The 24,762-nt window shown below is 37.6% G+C and overlaps 1 protein-coding gene across 3 annotated transcripts in view; it reads left to right on the forward strand.

Moving 5' to 3' along the window:
- Nucleotides 1–24,762, forward strand: part of LOC134845159 (transient receptor potential cation channel subfamily M member 8-like) — a 77,104-nt gene that overhangs the window by 18,883 nt on the left and 33,459 nt on the right. For all 3 annotated transcript variants that reach the window (XM_063862040.1, XM_063862041.1, XM_063862039.1), the window contains 2 exons: nucleotides 3,046–3,249; nucleotides 10,165–10,388. In XM_063862040.1, the coding sequence (XP_063718110.1) occupies nucleotides 3,046–3,249; nucleotides 10,165–10,388 (428 nt within the window). The remainder of the gene's footprint in view (nucleotides 1–3,045; nucleotides 3,250–10,164; nucleotides 10,389–24,762) is intronic.

Here is a 24,762-nt window from a genome sequence, read left to right on the forward strand (position 1 = left end):
CCCCTCTCCCTGGTTTTCGAGGTTACATGCGTCATGAAAGTTGATTATATCGGTTTTTTGCTACTTTTTCCATTATAATCGAAAATTTTCCTGGAAACTCCAGTGCGGTGGGCTCTTTTAGCGTTGGTCTTAAGTATGTCTTGCATTTATTTTAAGAATACTTCGAATTATACTTCTGTTTGTGCTATGCTAACTGTCATAGTTGAAATTTAAATTGGGCTGCATCGGCGAGTGTAAGCGTTTGTTGTGCGTAGCACGTAATTTCTACCCCGTTGACTGGCAAACAAGACGAGAGCCGTTAAGACGACAGTTTTTTTTATGGGACTTCAAGAGGACGCTACGCGCAACTCTCCACATTGTATTTCTGAGAAATTTAAAGCGCTTAAATTCGTACTGCTCATTTTACGTGTAATTACACTTATTTGTCGTCTTAATGTCTTGCCGTCTTAGTGGCCTGTCGTCTTTTTTACCTAGCACAGTTTGCCTCAGTACTCTTACCGGAAGAAAACTTTCAGTTGTGATTGGTTAAGTTGAAAAAGACTTCAAGACAGAAAACAATCTTTCATTTAATCATTAGAGGTGCTAGCAACTAGTTTTTGGGCGGAATAAGGAAAAAGATTCTCCGGAAGTTTTAACTAAACAGAACATCTTGATGGCTTTGTAGCGTTGTATTGACAAACCATGATCTCTTGAGCGAACTACATAAGTACCCGCATCCAGTTTCAAGCGTTAATAATTGATTATATTACGGTTTTAGTACCTGTCTTACTAAAATTGAGAAACAATCGATTTTGATCAATTAATAATTGGTTATAATCTCTCTTTTCAAAATCAAATTGTAATTAATTATAATCCATTATAATCAATTATTTATATGTAAATTTTCGATACAATTATAATCAATTATAATTGATTATAATTCATTATTTTTATTCAAATTTCTGATTCATTAGTTTTGCATAAAAATCCGTTTTAATCGATTGTAATTGATTTTAATCCCTTTTGTTTGTCAATTATGTCTTCGAAGTTGCATCTAATTTTCTTATATTTTCTGTTTTTTGTAGACGTTGGTTCCCATGAAAAATGAGACAAATGTTTTTAAAGTTTTCCAATCAATGCAAAATCATAAGATTTTTTTTTCATTTTTTTTTCGTTAGAGTTGTTTTGTGATGCATATTTTAAGCTTTTTTAACCACCAAAACATCAGCAAATTGATTTAGTTTCATGATTGATTCGGAAGATTTATTTTTCATCTACCGCGGGAAATTTTCCACTAATATGAAACGATCTTCGAACTTTTGTTTCGTGGTGAAACTTTTGTTCAGATGAACCAAAATGTTCAAGGATCTCTCTTTTAGAGATTTTCTTACTGACACAAAAAATAACCCATAAAATATAATTCGAATATGATTTTGAATTGACAAAATATCGGTAAAATAAGAGATTATAATTGATTATAATCGGTTATAATTGATTTTAAGGGTTTATTGTAAGAGCTATAATCAATTATAATCGATTATAAGAGATTATAAACTCTTGAAAAGTATCACGATTATAGTCAATTATAAACCCTTTAAACGCCTAGTTTTGGTAATTATAATCAATTATAATTGTCAAAAAACTATCATAATAATCTGTTATAATCGATTACTTACGCCTAAACTTGGATGCGGGTAGTTCAATCATTACACTTTAATTTAATGACTGAACTGCTTACTCTAGTTTGCTATCAATATCATGGTTTGTCAATATATCACGCAACAAGGCGACCAACTATTTTCTTGCGAGACACCATAGACTGAAGTCAAATAAAATTTCCAATCCAGAAAAGTTTGAAGTTACGAGTAAACCATTCGCGTGCCAGGGATGGCGTGGAATGACCGCTCTTATTTCAATTCTGGTTGCCAACGTTTTCCAAACATACCATACCCACACCGTGCGCCCATGGATTCTAGCGATTATAATGGATTCCCGAGACAAAAATGATCCATTATAATCCATTACAGATGTAAATTTCAAACCACGAAATTGATTATTTTGCCATTATAATCGATTATTTTTGAAAAAAAAAATCCATTATTTTCAATTAAAATCGACTATACTCTATTATTTTCGGCACTCAAATCGATACGTTTTGCCAAGATAATCCATTATAATGGATAATTTTTTTGAGAAAAAACATTATAATCTATTATAGTCGATTGTAATACATTTTATTCTTAGAACTAAATTCGATTAACTTAGCAGAAATTTTCCAAATTTTGCGGGAAATTTTCAAAATGTATGCTTTGCTTTTTACTAAACGCCATGTTTCAACGTCACCCCTCACTAAAGAGGGGAGTGCTAAACTGGGTGTGTCAATCATTAACCCCCTCCCCAAAATAAACCAATAAATAACCCCTCCCCCTTGTTCAACTATAAGGGGGGGGGGGGGGGTGGCGGCGAATGGCAGTTGTGGTAAACTGGCAGGGGGTAAACGCTTCACTAATTACTATGCTTCTTTTTGCGGTATATTCTTTTTGCGCTCGAAATTAGGCCAAAACTCAAAGATTTCTAACTGGTTTTACTCGACACTGGGAAAATTTTTGAAGAGTTTTCAATTGTCATTTCAATCATGACTGAAAAGGCTTTAAAATGATATATAGCTCGACCCATTCCGGTCATTATTTGTGGTACCTGATTTTCCGTGAAAACAAAAATTAAAAATTAAAAAAAAAAACTAAAGCACCCAATTTTACCGTTCCTCATCATTTCCAACAGTCGGAACCATGAGTGATAAATTGAGGTAGTTATGGAAATTTTAAAGAACATTGATTGGTAACTAATTTTGGCGCTTTCGAGTCTTCGCGCATGAGAATAGCCCCTGACATTACTCTATGAAATGTCCTAATATCGCCACAATTCATGATCAATTTCAAAGAGACTGAAGTATGCCCACTTTTTTGTTCTATTTATCATGTTTATTTTATGGCCACCTACGTTTTCCCCTCGTCGCTGTTAATTTTTACAAAGTTGTTTTAAAGTTGTTAAATTTTTAAATTTCAGCAATTCTGAAAATCTTCATCTACTTTCATCAGAGAATACCCACTTAGTCGTCGTATGTGATTCAAAATCAGCCGAAAAAGATGAAGGGCAGAATCATATTCGAGAGCTGCGTAGTTCATTTGAGGAGTGCTTGGTTGAAAAGCGTCGCCACAACCTACCCATTTTAAACGTCTTTGCCGGTGGATCCGATGCTGATATTAACAGGTACGGAAACTCTAAATTAGGCAGAAAGTTTATGTGGGTACCCAAGTGGCAGATCTAGGACTTTGTCGAATAAGGCGCAGATTTTCTTAAGGCAATAAAAAAAAACGTTCTTGATAAAGGAAGGTTTTGAACAGAACAACGCGCTTTTTCTGCGCGCGATACCCATGTGGTAACTTGATGGACTTAGATAAAAATTAGTGAAGATTTAATTCATCTTGAGAGTATAAATAAACAAGTAACATCAATATATCATGTCATGACAATTAAATTGTGTCTACTTAAATCTTGCATACGTTGACTAGAGAGAGTGAAAAAATAAAATACGCAGAATTGAACCGTTGTTTGACAGGTCGATAACGACCTTGATATCCAAAAATAGATTAACGAACTAAGATAAGTATGACGTCATGAATAATACAAACTAACACTGCACCACATTTCCCCCTCCAGAGAAAAAATCAAATGGTACATATGAACATAAATGAAAGGTAACAATTGTGATAACAGTTTAAAGCGAGAGCTATGTAGCTATTGATAAAGGTGAAGTACTCAAAAAAAATTTGACAAAGTTGCTAATGCGAGATTAATGGTTATTGAGTTTGAAATGACTGATTTTAATTTTCGTTTTTTTCTCATCGGATTGTCTGACGACAATTTAGCGGTTGGGAAACGAGTGTATATCATATGGCCTCACTGGATGAACCCACCATAAGCGGTTCCACTTGAGCAGATTCCACTTGGCCGGCGGCTTGGGCGAATCGGACCTTCTTATCCGGAAAAATCACAACTGGACTCCTTGAAACTTGTGGCAAATCAGATGGTGAACCAATAAAATTCACAGAATGCCGAATTTGGCTGCCGAAAAAAGAAGTTTATTTTTTTGACGACACGATGTGCGAGAGGAATTGGATGCCGAAGAAATATTGATATCGTTATCCGAGCCAGTTGCCAAAAAATGGCGACCTGAAGGGCCTGGTACTGCCGAATTCGATCCCTCAGAGCACTCTTGTGTTTTCGGGACTGAGGAATCATCATCTGAGGAGGTTGGAATCAGATCCGGGCAAGTCATAATTGAAGATTTGGACGGTTCGACGGTGAAGGAGCCTGAGCTTTAGTGCCCGACGCATCCAGAAGTAAATTTCTGACATAGAGGAACAGGCCGTAAGGTCCACAACAGGAGTAGTGTCGCGGATAATTTGACGAATACCTGGAGCGTCCGGAATGATGTCCTGAGCCGATTCACGTGATGACGAATTTGAACGCAGTGGCGTAGAAGCGATTGTCCTCCGGCGAAGTCGAGGAAGACGAAAACACAATGGGGCGTTTCTGCCCCTTTTTGACCGGCGTTGCCTGTTTTCCTTAAACACCTGCAGATCTTGATTAAAAACGCACCGCAATATGATTCTTTCTTATCACCTTATCTTTATCAGTAATATATGTAGACCAAGTAATTCTGACGATTTACCTTTGAAAGGTTTGAATCTTTCCCGGCCAGATTTCCTATTAAGAAATTTGAGAAATATATCCAGCTTGTTCGGAATATTAATAACTAAATAATCCAACTAACTTCTGGTTCGGCTGTCACATTGCTCCCAACGCTGTTCGGCAGCAAGAAGATCTCGCTCCAAATGTTGATTATCTAAATTAACACGCGAGGAAAAACGATTCGCCACAAGAGACAACTCTGTGGTGATGGTCGACCAAAGTCTAATTCAAAAAAATAAAAAAAAACCTATAACGGAGTTCTTAGTCACCCAAATATCTTCAATGATGTGCCGAAGTGTGTCTTGTACATTGGAAAAATCCAGATTCAATCTAAAAGCTCCCAAACGACGTTTGATGGTCTGAATAGAACGTTCCACAAAACCACAACCACGATGGTTACCGACCGGGCAGAATTGCTGACGAATATTTTGTTCCTTACAGAATGCTTGAACCAAATAATTTTTGGCACCCGAATACTGATCTGTTTTAATTTGTTGATTTGGGAATACTATGTTGTTGAATATTAGATTTCAAGAAATTAATTTTCTTTTTACCCCCAGTTGATTGCGTAATCATAGCTGACGGATACTTGGAGTACCGGTCGATCGCGACCAAGATGTATATATCATTACCTTCAGAATCAGAAGAGGACCCGCTTAATCGAGCTGGAGTTCCTCATTCGGGCCGAACAATAGAGATAAGGTGTGGACGATTTAAACGAAGCGTTAGCTTTAGGATTCTTACCAAATTTAGTACACTGAGGGCAGTCATTACACAGCTGAATAATTTCTCGATACCTCCGGGGCCACCAAATGTTTTGTGCCGCGTCCACCATGGTAACTTGTCCCGCGTGTGATCTGTGATGTCGTGCAAAAGGTGTGTTTGTAGACAATTTGGGATAGGAATCCGGTTGTTCTTCACAAAACAACCGTCTACTACTGCTGAACACTGCCAAAAAGATTTCAAGTACGCGTCGAATCTGCAAAAATTTTTGTTTTTATTGTTAATCAGAGCCCGTTTCATCAAACGAAGGCTAGGATCTTCGTCTGTAAGCTCTGACAACACATCTGCATCCAAAATTCTTGCTACACCTCACCGCGACTTCCGATCTGGAGCGACAACAGGAGACTTAAGAATGCCCAAGCTGAGGACTGGTTGTGTAGGTCGACCCACTGGACCAAATTTCCGCAGCCTCCGCCAGCTAAAGTTTGCCAGAATACGGGCGTACTGGCCCTTCAAAACCTCTGCACGCTATTTCATGTTGGTCGTTTCGGGCGAACTGCCCCTGAACGAAATCTCGGCCTCGCACGATCTGACGAGAACCACGACCGATTGATCGGCACGAACTGATTCAGCAATTGCTCAAAGCTATCATCTCGCGAAGGTTTCATACTGACAGTCTGAAAAACGAATAGCTTAAAGAAAACCAAACTCCAGTAAACCCAAGTGATATTGGAAATCGAGAAAACTCCGATTAGATAAATAAATGACGGAAACCAATTGACCACTGCGATAAATAACCAAAAGAATAACCAGAATGGCCAGCAAATTAGAAAATTCCACTTCTTGCTCTAACGCCGCTCCCAAAACACTGTGACTAGCATAGCATTTTACCCTTGTGTTAGGATTTTGGTCATATTGGAACATTTTCGTGATATTGGCTATCAGTTGAAGAATGTTGGAAAAGTTAGACTGTTGCACGTCCCACCATAAGAACTTGTTTTTTTTACTCGCCTTCAATAACAAGCAGAGTTGGTCCGAATTGACCTGGAGGTTTGGCAGAAATCTTTACAATTGATTGAGTATGCCCATAAATGACCGAAGTTGTTCTAACGTCTTTGGTTGTTCAAGAGCTAACACTGCATCGATTTTAGATCGCTTCGGTCTGTAACCTTCTGAATTGATGTCGAAGCCCAACCACGGCTCATGATTTGAGGAAAATTCACGATTCGAAAATTCAAGGGCAAATCTTTCCTCCTCTAGCCTGACGAACACTTTATCCACCAGAATATTGTGATCCACCACTGAGCCTTTCGAAACGATAAGAATATCGTCCAAGAAAAAAAACTCCCGACAACCGCTGAAGATTATTGTCCATCACTTTTTGGAATTCTTTGGGCATAAAGGTAAGTCCATAAAAGCCAGTCTTGAAATGATAAGTCCCTGTTTGTTCCCCACAAAATTTGTTGAAATTACATTGGCTACTAACGACATCACTCAGTGGAATTTGACTGAATGCATATTTCAGATCCAACGACCTGAACCAAACATCACCATTCTTATTCGACGTGACTATCTGGGCAGTTGAGTCCAACAACTCCAATATGTTTGGCATTTGATATTGGTTCTTATGGATTTGATCATTCATAAGTTTCGCATCCATTGCCAACTTAACCGATCCATCTGTCTTCGCTGTGATCACAATCGGAGATATAAAATGTTCACCCGTGCATTTGTTTAGTCTCACAATGTGGCCTTCTTGAATTCGTTTCCGAATTTCATTTCCAACTTTGTTCTGAATATGAACACGAACCCGCCTACCTTTTTCTTGACAGGGAAGAAGCGGCGACCTGAATTTGGAGAAAACTTGATGATTCTTTCCTGTGCCAATGCGAGAAAAAAAATGTTGAAACTTCTTGTGATAATGCGATCTCCAAAACTCCGACGTCTCATTCGTGTCCGACTAGGAAATTTCGCCCACCAGTGGTCTGAGCGGTCTTACATGCGTTGTCCGGACCCCCAATTGAGATTGCAACTCTAGACCCAGCAGAAAACGCGTGCAAATCTCCGAAATGAGAATTTTGGCTGACTTCACATTCCAGCCCATCAGCTCAATTCGTTTCCGATTATAGTCAACATACACTAAGTCTATCGGATATTCCTTTTCAATGATAACTACTGCTGAAGGCAGTGATTTTACGATGTGTTCTACCGTTCTCCTATTTACAAAGGAAGCAGGGCTTCTTGTATCAACCTTGGCTTTGAAAAATATCTGATTGCAACGAAGAGTGATTTGTATACAACGCAATTTTCCTGTAGCCGAATAGACAACTTCCAGTTTCTTCACCAATTCAGCAATGGGAAAAGACTTAAGTGGGCGAGAGACAGCTTCCACCGCCATGACTGCAAATTCTGATTCACTATCAGACGTAATGAAATTGCAGGTCTCCTCAGTAGTCTCATCCGATTCCGCGTCTACATTAGCCAAATTTTTGGAGTTGCAACATTTTGCAAAATGACCTTTCTTGCTGCAGTTTTTACAAGTGACAATTCTTGCCGGACAACTTTGCTTGTGATTGGTGGAAAACCTATTGCCACAGAAATAGCAAAGCTTAGTATCTTTTGAGTTGACGTTTCCTTTCGGCCTACTGTTCAACTGAGCCCGATTGATCCGATCAGATAGTTTCTTCACCTGCACCGATTATGTTATTTCCTGCTTATTGCGTACATTCTGGGCCAAACTGGACCCCCTATGGGAGAAGCTGCCCGTTACTGACGGAGATCCAAGTTGTTTTTATAAACATGATGCGGTTTGGGCCCCCTTCTCCTGCAACAATGCCGACTTTATAGTTTCTTCTGGAATGTTACCTGGACGAATGCATAATTCACGTTGAATATCCTTATAACGCGTTTTCGCGATGAAGGTATCTCGCACGACTTCTTTCTATTGATCTATCGTCCAACCACACAGGGCTGCGACCCGTAAGACGCAACTGGAAAGCTTCTAGACTCTCACGATCGGCGTTATAAAATTGAAGACGTTCAATGATAAAGTTTTTCTCCTTTTAAAGAGAAGAACACAGTTATCATAAAAGTATTTAGATGAAATAGCACTAAGATCCACATGAGGATAACTCTGAAGAAAGCGTTTTCTACCTTCAGAACTCAGGGAAAAAAAGACGAGATTTGATGCGTTGTTGAACCTCATAGAAAAAGACACTCGGAGCAACTCTGGGGCCTTTAGCTCGCCGTTCTTCATTAAGCTCGTCCACTCTGTGAACAGCTGCCTCGTCTCTGGCATCCCAACTAGCTGTTCATGCCGCATCCTCAGTAGTTTCAACGACCTCCGGTTTTGGGGCCGGATCATCGTGAACTTTTCACGGCGGTCTTAACAATTCGCGGGGATCGCAACGCTCCCGCAGAATGATGGCAAGGTTGAATTGCCCTATCCATGAATCCCAACTACTGGGTGGATCGGACCTTGGTTTGTGCCAAAAAACTGGAACACCTAATAGGTCAGTCCGGTCGTCTGAAACAGGAACTGCTGGCTGCGCCATGTGGTAACTTGATGGACTAAGACAAAATTAGTTAAGATTTGATTCATCATGAGTGTATAAATAAAAAAGAAACATCAATATATCATGTCATGACAATTAAACTGTGTCAACCCAAACCTTGCATAAGTTGACTAGAGAGAGTGAATAAATAAGCTGCGTAGAATTGAGCCGTTGTTTGACAGGTTGATAACGACCTTGATATCCAAAAATAGAATAACGAACTACAATAAGCATGATGTCATGAATAATACAAACTAACACTGCACGACAACCCCTATCAAAATCGGCATATAATGGCCTTAAAACTTTTTGGGGACGACTAGCAAAAGATGATGTCCCAAAACAGTACCAAAGGGTAATCAGGGCGTCGACATCTTGAGGAAGAGAGCGTCCAACCCGCTCCCCCTTTTAAATCCACTACTGTGGGTACCAGTTTGGTGCTCATACTAGTTTTTGCTCCAACTTGTTGTTCCGAACATTTGAAAAATGGGGAGGAGTTTTGTATTTGGGTGTCTGTTAAACTTTTTCTTCTTTGGTTTTTGACACGAAATCAGCTGACACAGAAAATCATCGGAAAGTGTCGAGTGATATATCAAATTAAACCATTTGCAGTTGTGATTCGAATGACGTTTAAGCATTTCGAAAAAAATCCTCATTTATGAGAAAAATCTTGTTTGAATTTTTTGTTTTTTTGGTTTAATTTCGAGCGACTAAGGTGAGCGAGCAGGTTTAAAATATGGCTTATTTATAACTTATTTATACTTCATTTGAGCGTTAAAAACTTAGTTTGACTCAAGTAAAGTTATGTTTTGGAATTTGCTGGTGCCATTTTTGGAAAAATCCCTAACATTTTTTTTGCAAATTCACAAAAAATTGAAAAACATGAAAAGTTTTTGATGGTTCTACATTTTTTTTTGAATTTCTAATTTTTTTCTATAAAAACTGTTTTCCCATTTGCTTATTTTTTTATGACTGTCAAATATGCCTAAGTTCTAGAGAATTTTTTTTTCGTTTTTTCTAAGTCTATGGTCGGACATTCTGTTCTATTTGCGCAGTAACCGGCTATCCTTGTTATATTTTTTTCTGAGTAAAGAATTCTTTGATGAATTCTGATGTTTTGGAAGTCATGTTTTATAATTTCACCTGTTATCAGTATGATGCAGAAACTGGATAAAAACCAAATTGTCATCCTTCTCTCTGGTCTCGCCACAGACTCCAGCAAATTGAACTCGAAAAATGCCGAAACGTGGAAAGCTCTGACGGCTCACAAAAAGAAGGAAAACTTTCACGTGATTGATTTGCTAACGTTGGACAGTCACAAACAGATGTATGTGATTGGATCGAAAGTACTCTCACCAGAGAAGAGAATTAAGTTGGGTAAGACAAAACAATTAATTAGTTTCCAAGTTAATGTTTCGTGCAAACAATCTTGAGAGGTCGTCGAAATGCAACTGCTCGACAATGTGACGCCTCCTCTTCTAAACAACCTTGTCTTCAAAAAGTATTCTCTAGTTTTTAACCAAAAAAAAACATAGAGGCTTAATAGCTATACCGAGAAAAATATTAGTGAGTAGAAAATTTACTGAGTAGAAAATACTTCCATGCGATAATCTATTAACATTTTTCTTGAGTTTTCTGCCATTCATTTTGTCCTATTCCAATCGATTTCAATTGACTGATTCTTCTTGCCGCGAATTGAGGTGGAACTTTGGACTCTTTGGTTTATTGGACAAACCGAGGAAAATGTTTTTGCCTGAAACACACACCTTAATTTAGTGTTCTTCCTTTCAACGAGATTTGGTTTTCAATGACATTTTTCTTACAATGAAACTAATTTGGTCGTGACTTGAGTCCGTTGCACAGGATTTTGCGTGGCTTAAAGCTTACATCAATATTGCGTGTTTGGTGTAGATAAACCACCTGAACATGCTTTTACTTTTTAACATTTTACTGATAGCTTGTCCAAATTAGGTGTTACATATAGCAAACCATATAACATCTATATGGTTTGTTACATATAGCAAACCATATAGACGAAAGAAATTTAATATCACTCTCGTGTCACCTAATTTCGTGTTGCTTTTTAAAATTCTTTTTGAAGTTATTATAACCCGGAGACACTTCTGGTATTTAATTTCTCATACTTTCGAACTAAATTTTTTCTTCAGATACAGTAGAATGTTACCAAAGTTTTTTTTTTTTACTTTCAGCTTTGATTTCAGTTGATTTGTTTGTTAAATCTTTCTTGCTTGCTTAAAAATTTTACATTTTGTTCACGCTCAATTTTTTTTTTCGCGTTTTGATTTTTCGCGCAGTAATCAAAAAGGGCTTTTCCAAAACCTACCCATTTTTTTTTGAATTTTGTGCAAACTACTTTATCCAATAGAAATCGCATGGAGTCGATTTTAATTGAATCATTGTTCTCGCCTCGAAATATGAGTGGTCTTAAAATTGTTCCAGCTTAGAATTTATTTTTTCGCGGCTTGAATTTTGTTTTCTTTTTAAGCTCAATTGGGTTTCTTTGGTAAGAAGAAACCAAACTTCACTAACGAACAAAAAAACTAAACAGGCCACAAAAAAGGTGATTGAATTCTAATTTCGAAAACTTAGAGTCATGACTTCTGTTTAATTTATTCACTATTTTAGTTATTAACAATAGATGAACGTTGTCAAGCCTCTTATGTGGATCGTGATAATTTTTTTCAAAAACAAAATCTTTCATTTTGTTGCGGCTTGAATTTTGTTCTCGCTTCAATTTCAGTTCTCTTCTGTTAAAGGGATAGTAAATTCCAATATCAAACAGCAAAAGTGTAAAAATCTCGAAAAACTGTTTGTGTTTCAAAAAGTAATTAACTTAAGCCAGTTTTCTCTAAATGGGATAATTTTAAAAAGGAAGCGCCCATGATAAACAATTCTTCATATCATACTTTTAAAATGATAAATCCTTCCAAAAAATTTTTGTAAACCCTTCCGAATCGAAATTTAAAAAATGCTTCAAATTTTTCAATCAATGATTTTAGGTATCCTTTTTTCACACTTTTCCACCCAATCATTGGCTAATTTTTACTCTCTCGAGGGTGGTGTGATTATATCAGTCCTTTTTATGATTTGAAATGCAAGAGAAGGGTTGAGCTCTGGTTTCATGAGCACGAAAACACACCTTGAAAAAAACAGCAACATTTTTGTCTATAAAACCTTTGCAGAAAATTTGTTCTCAGCTCATTGTTCTGAACACTTAATTTCGAGGGTGTTTTTTTTTAATTTTTGTTTTCTTTTTCATGCTAAGAAAACGTGCTACAACTGAGGATCGGAGAATTTGTCAATTTGATTAACCTACTGTGCTGCAAAATTGTTGTCAAACTTGCTTATTTTACTGAATGTTGAATATGCCTTAAGTATAGTTTTCTTAGAGAAATTATTATCACACCACGCGAAAAAATGACACTAATTTGAAAAACAAAATTGATGCTTTTTTAAGACTGGTCGGAACATTCTCTTCCTTTTAAACAGTAAACGGCTAGCCATGTTTTCATTAGTATACAGTGCTGGTTTAAATTATCCGGACAAAACGAACAAAACTTGATTTTTCAAACGCGTTTTTCTCAAATTGGGTTAAGATTAGACAAAAAGTGAAGAGAACAAAAGTTGCTTAGAATTTCACCAGAATTAATATGGTGCTATTTTTTCTCAACAAAAATTTTACCCCGAAAAATGGGTCATTTTGGCTTTTTTCAATTAATGCAGAATTACGCGGAAACTACTTTGTTAATTGATAAGAAAGTTATATCACAGGAAGCCTCTTACGTACCTCAACAAAGATTAAGAAGGTTAAATCTCCAAAAACCAGTATAAGAGAAAAAATTAATCCTAACCCAAATTGAGAAAAACGCGTCAAAAACCATCATAATAAATAATCAAAAATAATCCATTCTAATTCATTACAGATGTAAATTTCAGACCACGAAATTGTTTATATTGCCAATATAATCGATTATTTTGAAAAAAAGATAATCCGTTATTATCAATTAAAATCGATTATAATCTATTATTTTCGGCACTCAAATCGATAAGTTTTGCCAAGCTAATCCATTATAATGGTTAATTTTAAAAAAAATACATTAAATCCATTATAGTCGATTGTAATACATTTTATTCCTAGAACTAATTTCGATTAACTTTGCAGAAATTTTCCAAATTTTGCGGGAAGTTTTCAAAATGTATGCTTTGCTTTTTACTATACGCCATGCTTCAACGTCACTCCTCACTAAAGAGGGGAGCGGTAAACTGGGGGTGTCAATCATTAACCCCCTCCCCAAAAAAACCAATAAATAACCCCTCACCCCTTGTTCAACTATAAAGGGGGGTGGCATTGAATGGCAGTTGTGGTAAACGTGGTAAACTGGCAGGGGGTAAACGCTTCACTAATTACCATGCTTCTTTTTGCGGTATATTTTTTTTGCGCTCAAAATTAGGCCAAAATTCAAAGATTTCTAACTGGTTTTACTCGACACTGGGAAAATTTTTGAAGAATTTTTCAATTGTCATTTCAATCATGACTGAAAAGGCTTTAAAATGATATATAGCTCGACCCATTCCGGTCATTATTTGTGGTACCTGACTTTCCTTGAAAAACAAAAATTAAAATCTAAAAAAAACTAAAACACCCAATTTTAACGTTCCTCATCATTTCCAACAGTCGGAACAAAGAGTGATAAATTGAGGTAATTATGGGAACTTTAAAAAACATTGATTGGTTCCGAATTTTGGCGCTTACGAACCTTCGCGCATGAGAATAGCCCCTGACATTACTCTATGAAATGTCCTAATATCGCCACATTTCATGATCAGTTTCAAAGAGACTAAAGTATGCCCACTTTTTTGTTCTATTTATCATGTTTATTTCTATGGCCACCTACGTTTTCCCCTCGTCGCTGTTAATTTTTACAAAGTTGTTTTGAAATTGTTAAATTTTTAAATTTCAGCAATTTTGAAAATCTTCATCTACTTTCATCAGTGAATACCCACTTAGTCGTCGTATGTGGTTCAAAATCAGCCGAAAAAGATGAAGGGCAGAATCATATTCGAGAGCTGCGTAGTTCATTTGAGGAGTGCTTGGTTGAGAAGCGTCACCACAACCTACCCATTTTAGACGTCTTTGCCGGTGGATCCGATGCTGATATTAACAGGTACGGAAACTCTAAATTAGGCAGAAAGTTTATGTGGGTACCCAAGTGGCAGATCTAGGACTTTGTCGAATAATGCGCAGATTTTCTTGAGGCAATAAAAACGTTCTTGATAAAGGAAGGTTTTGACCAGAACAACGCGCTTTTTCTGCGTGCGATACCCATGTGGTAACTTGATGGACTTAGATAAAAATTAGTGAAGATTTAATTCATCTTGAGAGTATAAATAAACAAGTAACATCAATATATCATGTCATGACAATTAAATTGTGTCTACTTAAATCTTGCATACGTTGACTAGAGAGAGTGAAAAAATAAAATGCGCAGAATTGAACCGTTGTTTGACAGGTCGATAACGACCTTGATATCCAAAAACAGATTACCGAACTAAGATAAGTATGACGTCATGAATAATACAAACTAACACTGCACCACATTTCCCCCTCCAGAGAAAAAATCAAATGGTACATATGAACATAAATGAAAGGTAACAATTGTGATAACAGTTTAAAGCGAGAGCTATGTAGCTATTGATAAAGGTGAAGTACTCAAACAAATTTTGACGAAGTTGCTAATGCGAGATTAATGGTTATTGAGTTTGAAATGACTGATTTTAATTTTCGTTTTTCTCATCGGGTTGTCTGACGACGATTTAGCAGTTGGGAAACGAGTGTATATCCTATGGCCTCACTGGATGAACCCACCATAAGCGGTTCCACTTGAGCAGATTCCACTTGGCCGGCGGCTTGGGCGAATCGGACCTTCTTATCCGGAGAAATCACAACTGGACTCCTTGAAACTTGTGGCAAATCAGATGGTGAATCAATAAAATTCACAGAATGCCGAATTTGGCTGCCGAAAAAGAAGTTTATTTTTTTGACGACACGATGTGCGAGAGGAGTTGGATGCCGAAGAAATATTGATATCGTTATCCGAGCCAGTCGCCAAAATACGGCGACCTGAAGGGCCTGGTACTGGGTACTGCCGAATTCGATCCCTCAGAGCACTCTTGTGTTTTCGGGACTGAGGAATCATCATCTGAATCATCTGAGGAGGTTGGAATCAGATCCGGGCAAGTCATAATTGAAGATTTTGACGGTTCGACGGTGAAGGAGCCTGAGCTTTAGTGCCCGACGCATCCAGAAGTAAATTTCTGACGTAGAGGAACAGGCCGTAAGGTCCACAACAGGAGTAGTGTCGCGGATAATTTGACGAATACCTGGAGCGTCCGGAATAATGTCCTGAGCCGATTCACGTGATGACGAATTTGAACGCAGTGGCGTAGAAGCGATTGTCCTCCGGCGAAGTCGAGGAAGACGAAAACACAATGGGGCGTTTCTGCCCCTTTTTGACCGGCGTTGCCTGTTTTCCTTAAACACCTGCAGATCTTGATTAAAGACGCACCGCAATATGATTTTTTCTTATCACCTTATCTTTTTCAGTAATATATGTAGACCAAGTAATTCTGACGATTTTACCTGTGAAAGGTTTGAAACGTTCCCGGCCAGATTTCCTATTAAGAAATTTGAGAAATATATCCAGCTTGTTCGGAATAATAATAACTAAATAATCCAACTAACTTCTGGTTCGGCTGTCACATTGCTCCCAACGCTGTTCGGCAGCAAGAAGATCTCGCTCCAAATGTTGATTATCTAAATGAACACTCGAGGAAAAACGATTCGCCACAAGAGACAACTCTGTGTTTGGTGGTCGACCAAAGTCTAATTCAAAAAAATAAAAAAACCTGTAACGGAGTTCTTAGTCACCCAAATATCTTCAATGATGTGCCGAAGTGTGTCTTGTACATTGGAAAAATCCAGATTTAATCTAAAAGCTCCGAAACGACGTTTGATGGTCTGAATAGAACGTTCCACAAAACCACAACCACGATGGTTACCGACCGGGCAGAATTGCTGACGAATATTTTGTTCCTTACAGAATGCTTGAACCAAATAATTTTTGGCACTCGAATACTGATCTGTTTTAATTTGTTGATTTGGGAATACTATGTTGTTGAATATTAGATTTCAAGAAATTAATTTTCATTTTACCCCCAGTTGATTGAGTAATCATAGCTGACGGATACTTGGAGTACCGGTCGATTGCCACCAAGATGTATATATCATTACCTTCAGAATCAGAAGAGGACCCGCTTAATCGAGCTGGAGTTCCTCATTCGGGCGGACAATAGAGATAAGGTGTGGAAGATTTAAACGAAGCGTTAGCTTTAGGATTCTTACCAAATTTAGTACACTGAGGGCAGTCTTTACACAGCTGAATAATTTCTCGATACATCCGGGGCCACCAAATTTTTTGTGCCGCGTCCACCATGGTAACTTGTCCCGCGTGTGATCTGTGATGTCGTGCAAAAGGTGTGTTTGTAGACAATTTGGGATAGGAATCCGGTTGTTCTTCACAAAACAACCGTCTACTACTGCTGAACACTGCCAAAAAGATTTCAAGTACGCGTCGAATCTGCAAAAATTTTTGTTTTTATTGTTAATCAGAGCCCGTTTCATCAAACGAAGGCTAGGATCTTCGTCTGTAAGCTCTGACAACACATCTGCATCCAAAATTCTTGCTACACCTCACCGCGACTTCCGATCTGGAGCGACAACAGGAGACTTAAGAATGCCCAAGCTGAGGACTGGTTGTGTAGGTCGACCCACTGGACCAAATTTCCGCAGCCTCCGCCAGCTAAAGTTTGCCAGAATACGGGCGTACTGGCCCTTCAAAACCTCTGCACGCTATTTCATGTTGGTCGTTTCGGGCGAACTGCCCCTGAACGAAATCTCGGCCTCGCACGATCTGACGAGAACCACGACCGATTGATCGGCACGAACTGATTCAGCAATTGCTCAAAGCTATCATCTCGCGAAGGTTTCATACTGACAGTCTGAAAAACGAATAGCTTAAAGAAAACCAAACTCCAGTAAACCCAAGTGATATTGGAAATCGAGAAAACTCCGATTAGATAAATAAATGACGGAAACCAATTGACCACTGCGATAAATAACCAAAAGAATAACCAGAATGGCCAGCAAATTAGAAAACATGCTGGGAAAGTGACATAGAATGAATTAAACCAACTCAAATATGATCGGCTGAAATTTTGAACATACACTGCGGCGCCCTCTAGCGAAGAACTGAAAAAACACTTGTTTCGTTTGAATTGGTTATATAATTGGTTAACGCGAATGTCAATAGAATATTCGCCCTGTAGCGGTGTTTCACGTTGAGAATAAGAGCAAACAGGACAGTTGGCACGGAATTCGACGCCCTCTAGCAGTTGATCGCAACCAACCAAATTAGAATCGTAATTGCATTTAGTTCTGATTTCCCCTCCGGAAGATATCTCCCGAGCGTGGAAAATATTACTGCTTGAAATCGACTTAATTGAAGTAGGAAAAATTCGAGGCTGTCGATCCATCGAGTTAATCGACAAGTTATTCGATAAAGAATACGGTGTTAGAGTCATGAACCCAACAGTCCAGGAAATTGCACGCATCGAAAAATCAGCTAATACATTTAACCACATATTGTTCGTCAGAATTACTCGGCAGAGGTGCCTCAAAAGTTGGAAAGCGAGATAAATAATCGACTATTCCCAATTCGCATGCTGAAATAGGCAGAACGTCGAAATCGAAAGGCAATAACCGATCAGCCCAACGGGTTAAACGTGATTGATGGGTCTTATTACACCTGTTGGTCTTGAGTGCCGACATTATTGCTTTCTGATTTGTAAGAACTTCGAAATGGTTGCCCAATCAGTAATTGCGGGAATGCTCACAAGACCAGACAATGGCGAGAAGTTCTAATTCATTCGTGCTATATTTCTTTTCTTGGTCGTTAAGAAATTGAGACGCAAACGCAATTGGAACCCAAATATCAGATTCCACTTCTTGCTCTAACGCCGCTCCCAAAACACTGTGACTAGCATAGCATTTTACCCTTGTCTTAGGATTTTGGTCATATTGGAAAATTTTCGTGATATTGGCTATCAGTTGAAGAATGTTGGAAAAGTTAGACTGCTGCACGTCCCACCATAAGAACTTGTTTTTTTTACTCGCCTTCAATAACAAGCAGAGTTGGTCCGAATTGACCTGGAGGTTTGGCAGAAATCTTTACAATTGATTGAGTATGCCCATAAATGACCGAAGTTGTTCTAACGTCTTTGGTTGTTCAAGAGCTAACACTGCATCGATTTTAGATCGCTTCGGTCTGTAACCTTCTGAATTGATGTCGAAGCCCAAACACGGCTCATGATTTGAGGAAAATTCACGATTCGAAAATTCAAGGGCAAATCTTTCCTCCTCTAGCCTGACGAACACTTTATCCACCAGAATATTGTGATCCACCACTGAGCCTTTCGAAACGATAAGAATATCGTCCAAGAAAAAAAACTCCCGACAACCGCTGAAGATTATTGTCCATCACTTTTTGGAATTCTTTGGGCATAAAGGTAAGTCCATAAAAGCCAGTCTTGAAATGATAAGTCCCTGTTTGTTCCCCACAAAATTTGTTGAAATTACATTGGCTACTAACGACATCACTCAGTGGAATTTGACTGAATGCATATTTCAGATCCAACGACCTGAACCAAACATCACCATTCTTATTCGACGTGACTATCTGGGCAGTTGAGTCCAACAACTCCAATATGTTTGGCATTTGATATTGGTTCTTATGGATTTGATCATTCATAAGTTTCGCATCCATTGCCAACTTAACCGATCCATCTGTCTTCGCTGTGATCACAATCGGAGATATAAAATGTTCACCCGTGCATTTGTTTAGTCTCACAATGTGGCCTTCTTGAATTCGTTTCCGAATTTCATTTCCAACTTTGTTCTGAATATGAACACGAACCCGCCTACCTTTTTCTTGACAGGGAAGAAGCGGCGACCTGAATTTGGAGAAAACTTGTTGATTCTTTCCTGTGCCAATGCGAGAAAAAAAATGTTGAAACTTCTTGTGATAATGCGATCTCCAAAACTCCGACGTCTCATTCGTGTCCGACTAGGAAATTTCGCCCACCAGTGGTCTGAGCGGTCTTACATGCGTTGTCCGGACCCCCAATTGAGATTGCAACTCTAGACCCAGCAGAAAACGCGTGCAAATCTCCGAAATGAGAATTTTGGCTGACTTCACATTCCAGCCCATCAGCTCAATTCGTTTCCGATTATAGTCAACATACACTAAGTCTATCGGATATTCCTTTTCAATGATAACTACTGCTGAAGGCAGTGATTTTACGATGTGTTCTACCGTTCTCCTATTTACAAAGGAAGCAGGGCTTCTTGTATCAACCTTGGCTTTGAAAAATATCTGATTGCAACGAAGAGTGATTTGTATACAACGCAATTTTCCTGTAGCCGAATAGACAACTTCCAGTTTCTTCACCAATTCAGCAATGGGAAAAGACTTAAGTGGGCGAGAGACAGCTTCCACCGCCATGACTGCAAATTCTGATTCACTATCAGACGTAATGAAATTGCAGGTCTCCTCAGTAGTCTCATCCGATTCCGCGTCTACATTAGCCAAATTTTTGGAGTTGCAACATTTTGCAAAATGACCTTTCTTGCTGCAGTTTTTACAAGTGACAATTCTTGCCGGACAACTTTGCTTGTGATTGGTGGAAAACCTATTGCCACAGAAATAGCAAAGCTTAGTATCTTTTGAGTTGACGTTTCCTTTCGGCCTACTGTTCAACTGAGCCCGACTGATCCGATCAGATAGTTTCTTCACCTGCACCGATTATGTTGTTTCCTGCTTATTGCGTACATTCTGGGCCAAACTGGACCCCCTATGGGAGAAGCTGCCCGTTACCTAAGGAGATCCAAGTTGTTTTTATAAACATGATGCGGTTTGGGCCCCCTTCTCCTGCAACAATGCCGACATTAGAGTTTCTTCTGGAATGTTACCTGGACGAATGCATAATTCACGTTGAATATCCTTATAACGCGTTTTAGCGATGAAGGTATCTCGCACGACTTCTTTCTATTGACCTATCGTCCAACCACACAGGGCTGCGACCCGTAAGACGCAACTGGAAAGCTTCTAGACTCTCATGATCGGCGTGAACTGCGTTATAAAATTGAAGACGTTCAATGATATAGTTTTTCTCCTTTTAAAGAGAAGAACACAGTTATCATAAAAGTATTTAGATGAAATAGCACTAAGATACACATGAGGATAACTCTGAAGAAAGCGTTTTCTACCTTCAGAACTCAGGGAAAAAAGACAAGATTTGATGCGTTGTTGAACCTCATAGAAAAAGACACCCGGAGCAACTCTGGGGCCTTTAGCTCGCCGTTCTTCATTAAGCTCGTCCACTCTGTGAACAGCTGCCTCGTCTCTGGCATCCCAACTAGCTGTTCATGCCGCATCCTCAGTAGTTTCAACGACCTCCGGTTTTGGGGCCGGATCATCGTGAACTTTTCACGGCGGTCTTAACAATTCGCGGGGATCGCAACGCTCCCGCAGAATGATGCCAAGGTTGAATTGCCCTATCCATGAATCCCAACTACTGGGTGGATCGGACCTTGGTTTGTGCCAAAAAACTGGAACACCTAATAGGTCAGTCCGGTCGTCTGAAACAGGAACTGCTGGCTGCGCCATGTTGTAACTTGATGGACTAAGATAAAATTAGTTAAGATTTGATTCATCATGAGTGTATAAATAAAAAAGAAACATCAATATATCATGTCATGACAATTAAACTGTGTCAACCCAAACCTTGCATAAGTTGACTAGAGAGAGTGAATAAATAAGCTGCGTAGAATTGAGCCGTTGTTTGACAGGTTGATAACGACCTTGATATCCAAAAATAGAATAACGAACTACAATAAGCATGATGTCATGAATAATACAAACTAACACTGCACGACAACCCCTATCAAAATCGGCATATAATGGCCTTAAAACTTTTTGGGGACGACTAGCAAAAGATGATGTCCCAAAACAGTACCAAAGGGTAATCAGGGCGTCGACATCTTGAGGAAGAGAGCGTCCAACCCGCTCCCCCTTTTAAATCCACTACTGTGGGTACCAGTTTGGTTCTCATACTAGTTTTTTGCTCCAACTTGTTGTTCCGACCATTTGAAAAATGGGGAGGAGTTTTGTATTTGGGTGTCTGTTAAACTTTTTCTTCTTTTGTTTTTGACACGAAATCAGCTGACACAGAAAATCATCGGAAAGTGTCGAGTGATATATCAAATTAAACCATTTGCAGTTGTGATTCGAATGACGTTTAAGCATTTCGAAAAAAATCCTCATTTATGAGAAAAATCTTGTTTGAATTTTTTGTTTTTTTGGTTTAATTTCGAGCGACTAAGGTGAGCGAGCAGGTTTAAAATATGGCTTATTTATAACTTATTTATACTTCATTTGAGCGTTAAAAACTTAGTTTGACTCAAGTAAAGTTATGTTTTGGAATTTGCTGGTGCCATTTTTGGAAAAATCCCTAACATTTTTTTTGCAAATTCACAAAAATTTCTGCAAAAAAATTAAAAAACATGAAAAGTTTTTGATGGTTCTACATTTTTTTTTGAATTTCTATTTTTTTTCTATAAAAACTGTTTTCCCATTTGCTTATTTTTTATCACTATCAAATATGCCTAAGTTCTAGAAAATTTTTTTTTCGTTTTTTCTAAGTCTATGGTCGGACATTCTGTTCTATTTGCGCAGTAACCGGCTATCCTTGTTATATTTTTTTCTGAGTAAAGAATTCTTTGATGAATTCTGATGTTTTGGAAGTCATGGGACATCATCTTTTGCTAGTCGTCCCCAAAAAGTTTTAAGGCCATTATATGCCGATTTTGATAGGGGTTGTCGTGCAGTGTTAGTTTGTATTATTCATGACATCATGCTTATTTTAGTTCGTTATTCTATTTTTGGATATCAAGGTCGTTATCAACCTGTCAAACAACGGCTCAAGTTTTTTTTACTTTCAGCTTTGATTTCAGTTGATTTTTTTGTTAAATCTTTCTTGCTTGCTTAAAAATTTTACATTTTGTTCACGCTCAATTTTTTTTTTCGCGTTTTGATTTTTCGCGCAGTAATCAAAAAGGGCTTTTCCAAAACCTACCCATTTTTTTTTTTGAATTTTGTGCAAACTACTTTATCCAATAGAAATCGCATGGAGTCGATTTTAATTGAATGGTTGTTCTCGCCTCGAAATATGAGTAGTCTTAAAATTGTTCCTGCTTAGAATTTATTTTTTCGCGGCTTGAATTTTATTTTCTTTTTAAGCTCAATTGGCTTTCTTTGGTAAGAAGAAATCAAACTTCACTAACGAACAAAAAAACTGAACAGGCCACAAAAAAGGTGATTGAATTCTAATTTCGAAAACTTAGAGTCATGACTTCTGTTTAATTTATTCACTATTTTAGTTATTAACAATAGATGAACGTAGTCAAGCTTCTTATGTGGATCGTGATAATTTTTTTCAAAAAAAAATCTTTCATTTTGTTGCGGCTTGAATTTTGTTTTTGCTTCATTTTCAGTTCTCTTCTGTTAAAGGGATAGTAAATTCCAATATCAAACAGCAAAAGTGTAAAAATCTCGAAAAACTATTTGTGTTTCAAAAAGTAATTAACTTAAGCCAGTTTTCTCTAAATGGGATAATTTTAAAAAGGAAGCGCCCATGATAAACAATTCTTCATATCATACTTTTAAAATGATAAATCCTTCCAAAAACTTTTTGTAAACCCTTCCGAATCGAAATTTAAAAAATGCTTCAATTTTTTCAATCAATGATTTTAGGTATCCTTTTTTCACACTTTTCCACCCAATCATTGGCTAATTTTTACTCTCTCGAGGGTGGTGTGATTATATCAGTCCTTTTTATGATTTGAAATGCAAGAGAAGGGTTGAGCTCTGGTTTCATGAGCACGAAAACACACCTTGAAAAAAACAGCAAAATTTTTGTCTATAAAACCTTTGCAGAAAATTTGTTCTCAGCTCATTGTTCTGAACACTTTTTTTCGATGGTGTTTTTTTTTTAATTTTTGTTTTGTTTTTCACGCTAAGAAAACGTGCTACAACTGAGGATCGGAGAACTTGTCAATTTGATTAACCTACTGTGCTGCAAAATTGTTGTCAAAGTTGCTTATTTTACTGAATGTTGAATATGCCTTAAGTATAGTTTTCTTAGAGAAATTATTATCACACCACGCGAAAAAATGACACTAATTTGAAAAACAAAATTGATGCTTCTTTAAGACTGCTCGGAACATTCTCTTCCACTTAAACAGTAAACGGCTAGCCATGTTTTCATTAGTATACAGTGCTGGTTTAAATTATCCGGACAAAACGAACAAAACTTGATTTTTCAAACGCGTTTTTCTCAAATTGGGTTAAGATTAGACAAAAAATGAAGAGAACAAAAGTTGCTTAGAATTTCACCAGAATTATTATGTTGCTATTTTTTCTCCGAAATTCTCAACAAACTTTTTACGCCAAAAAATGGGTCATTTTGGCTTTTTTCAATTAATCCAGAATTACGCGGAAACTACTTGGTTAATTGATAAAAACAATTATATCACAGGAAGCCTCTTACGTACTTCAACAAAGATTAAGAAGGTTAAATCTCCAAAAACCAGTATAAGAGAAAAAATTTTCACTTGATAGTCAATAAATGTGATTTTTACTATATAAAATCCAGAATCTCTGTTTAAAAATAAATTTTGAACATTTTTCGCAATTTTTTGGAGATTTAACCCTTCTTAAACTTTGTTGAACTGCGTAAGAGGCTTCCTGTGATATAATTGTTTTTATCAATTAACACATTAGTTTCCGCGTAATTCTTGATTTTTTGAAAAAAGCCAAAATAACCCATTTTTGGGGTAAAAATTTTGTTGAGAATTTTGGAGAAAAAATGACATCATATTAATTCTGGTGAAATTCCAAGCAACTTTTGTTTTCTTCAATTTTTGTCTAAACTTAACCCAAATTGAGAAAAACGCGTTTGAAAATTCAAGTTTTGTTCGATTTGTCCGGATAATTTAAATCAGCACTGTATTCTGCTCAACGCAAATCGCTTGAGTAAATCAGATATTTCAAAAACACAGCAAGCGCAATTGAACATTCCAGATTTCGTGAGCTAAGTTTTGTTAAGCCCAATAATTTTTAACTATCTTGATATCGACTCTAGAAGTGCGTGCAGAAACATTGTTTCAAAAAAACGTTCAAACTTTGTTTTCTTGCGAGCTGTCTTGTAATTTTTTAGTTTGCACTTTTGAAGCCTTAAATAAAACCCTAACACCGATCTTCAATAACAAAAGCAAAGAATTCCTAGTCGGCTAAATTTTTAAAAATCAAATTTATCACTTTTATAAATCGCTGCTTCAGGTATCCTTGTCTTAAATAGGATAATCATCTGAATACTTGGTTCATTGCAGAATAACCCTTGAACTGAATTATTTTCCAGCGTTTGCCATAACGACGCCACACTGTACACTGGATAGGCGCAAAAATAATGGTGTGTAAGTTTCTGGAATCCAGAGTCAACTCTTTAAATATGTTAAATTTTTGTCGGAATAATTAAAGAATTAGAAAGAACTAAG

The sequence above is a fragment of the Symsagittifera roscoffensis genome, chromosome 4, assembly GCF_963678635.1.
Source record: "Symsagittifera roscoffensis chromosome 4, txSymRosc1.1, whole genome shotgun sequence".
Classification (NCBI taxonomy): Eukaryota; Metazoa; Xenacoelomorpha; order Acoela; family Convolutidae; genus Symsagittifera; species Symsagittifera roscoffensis.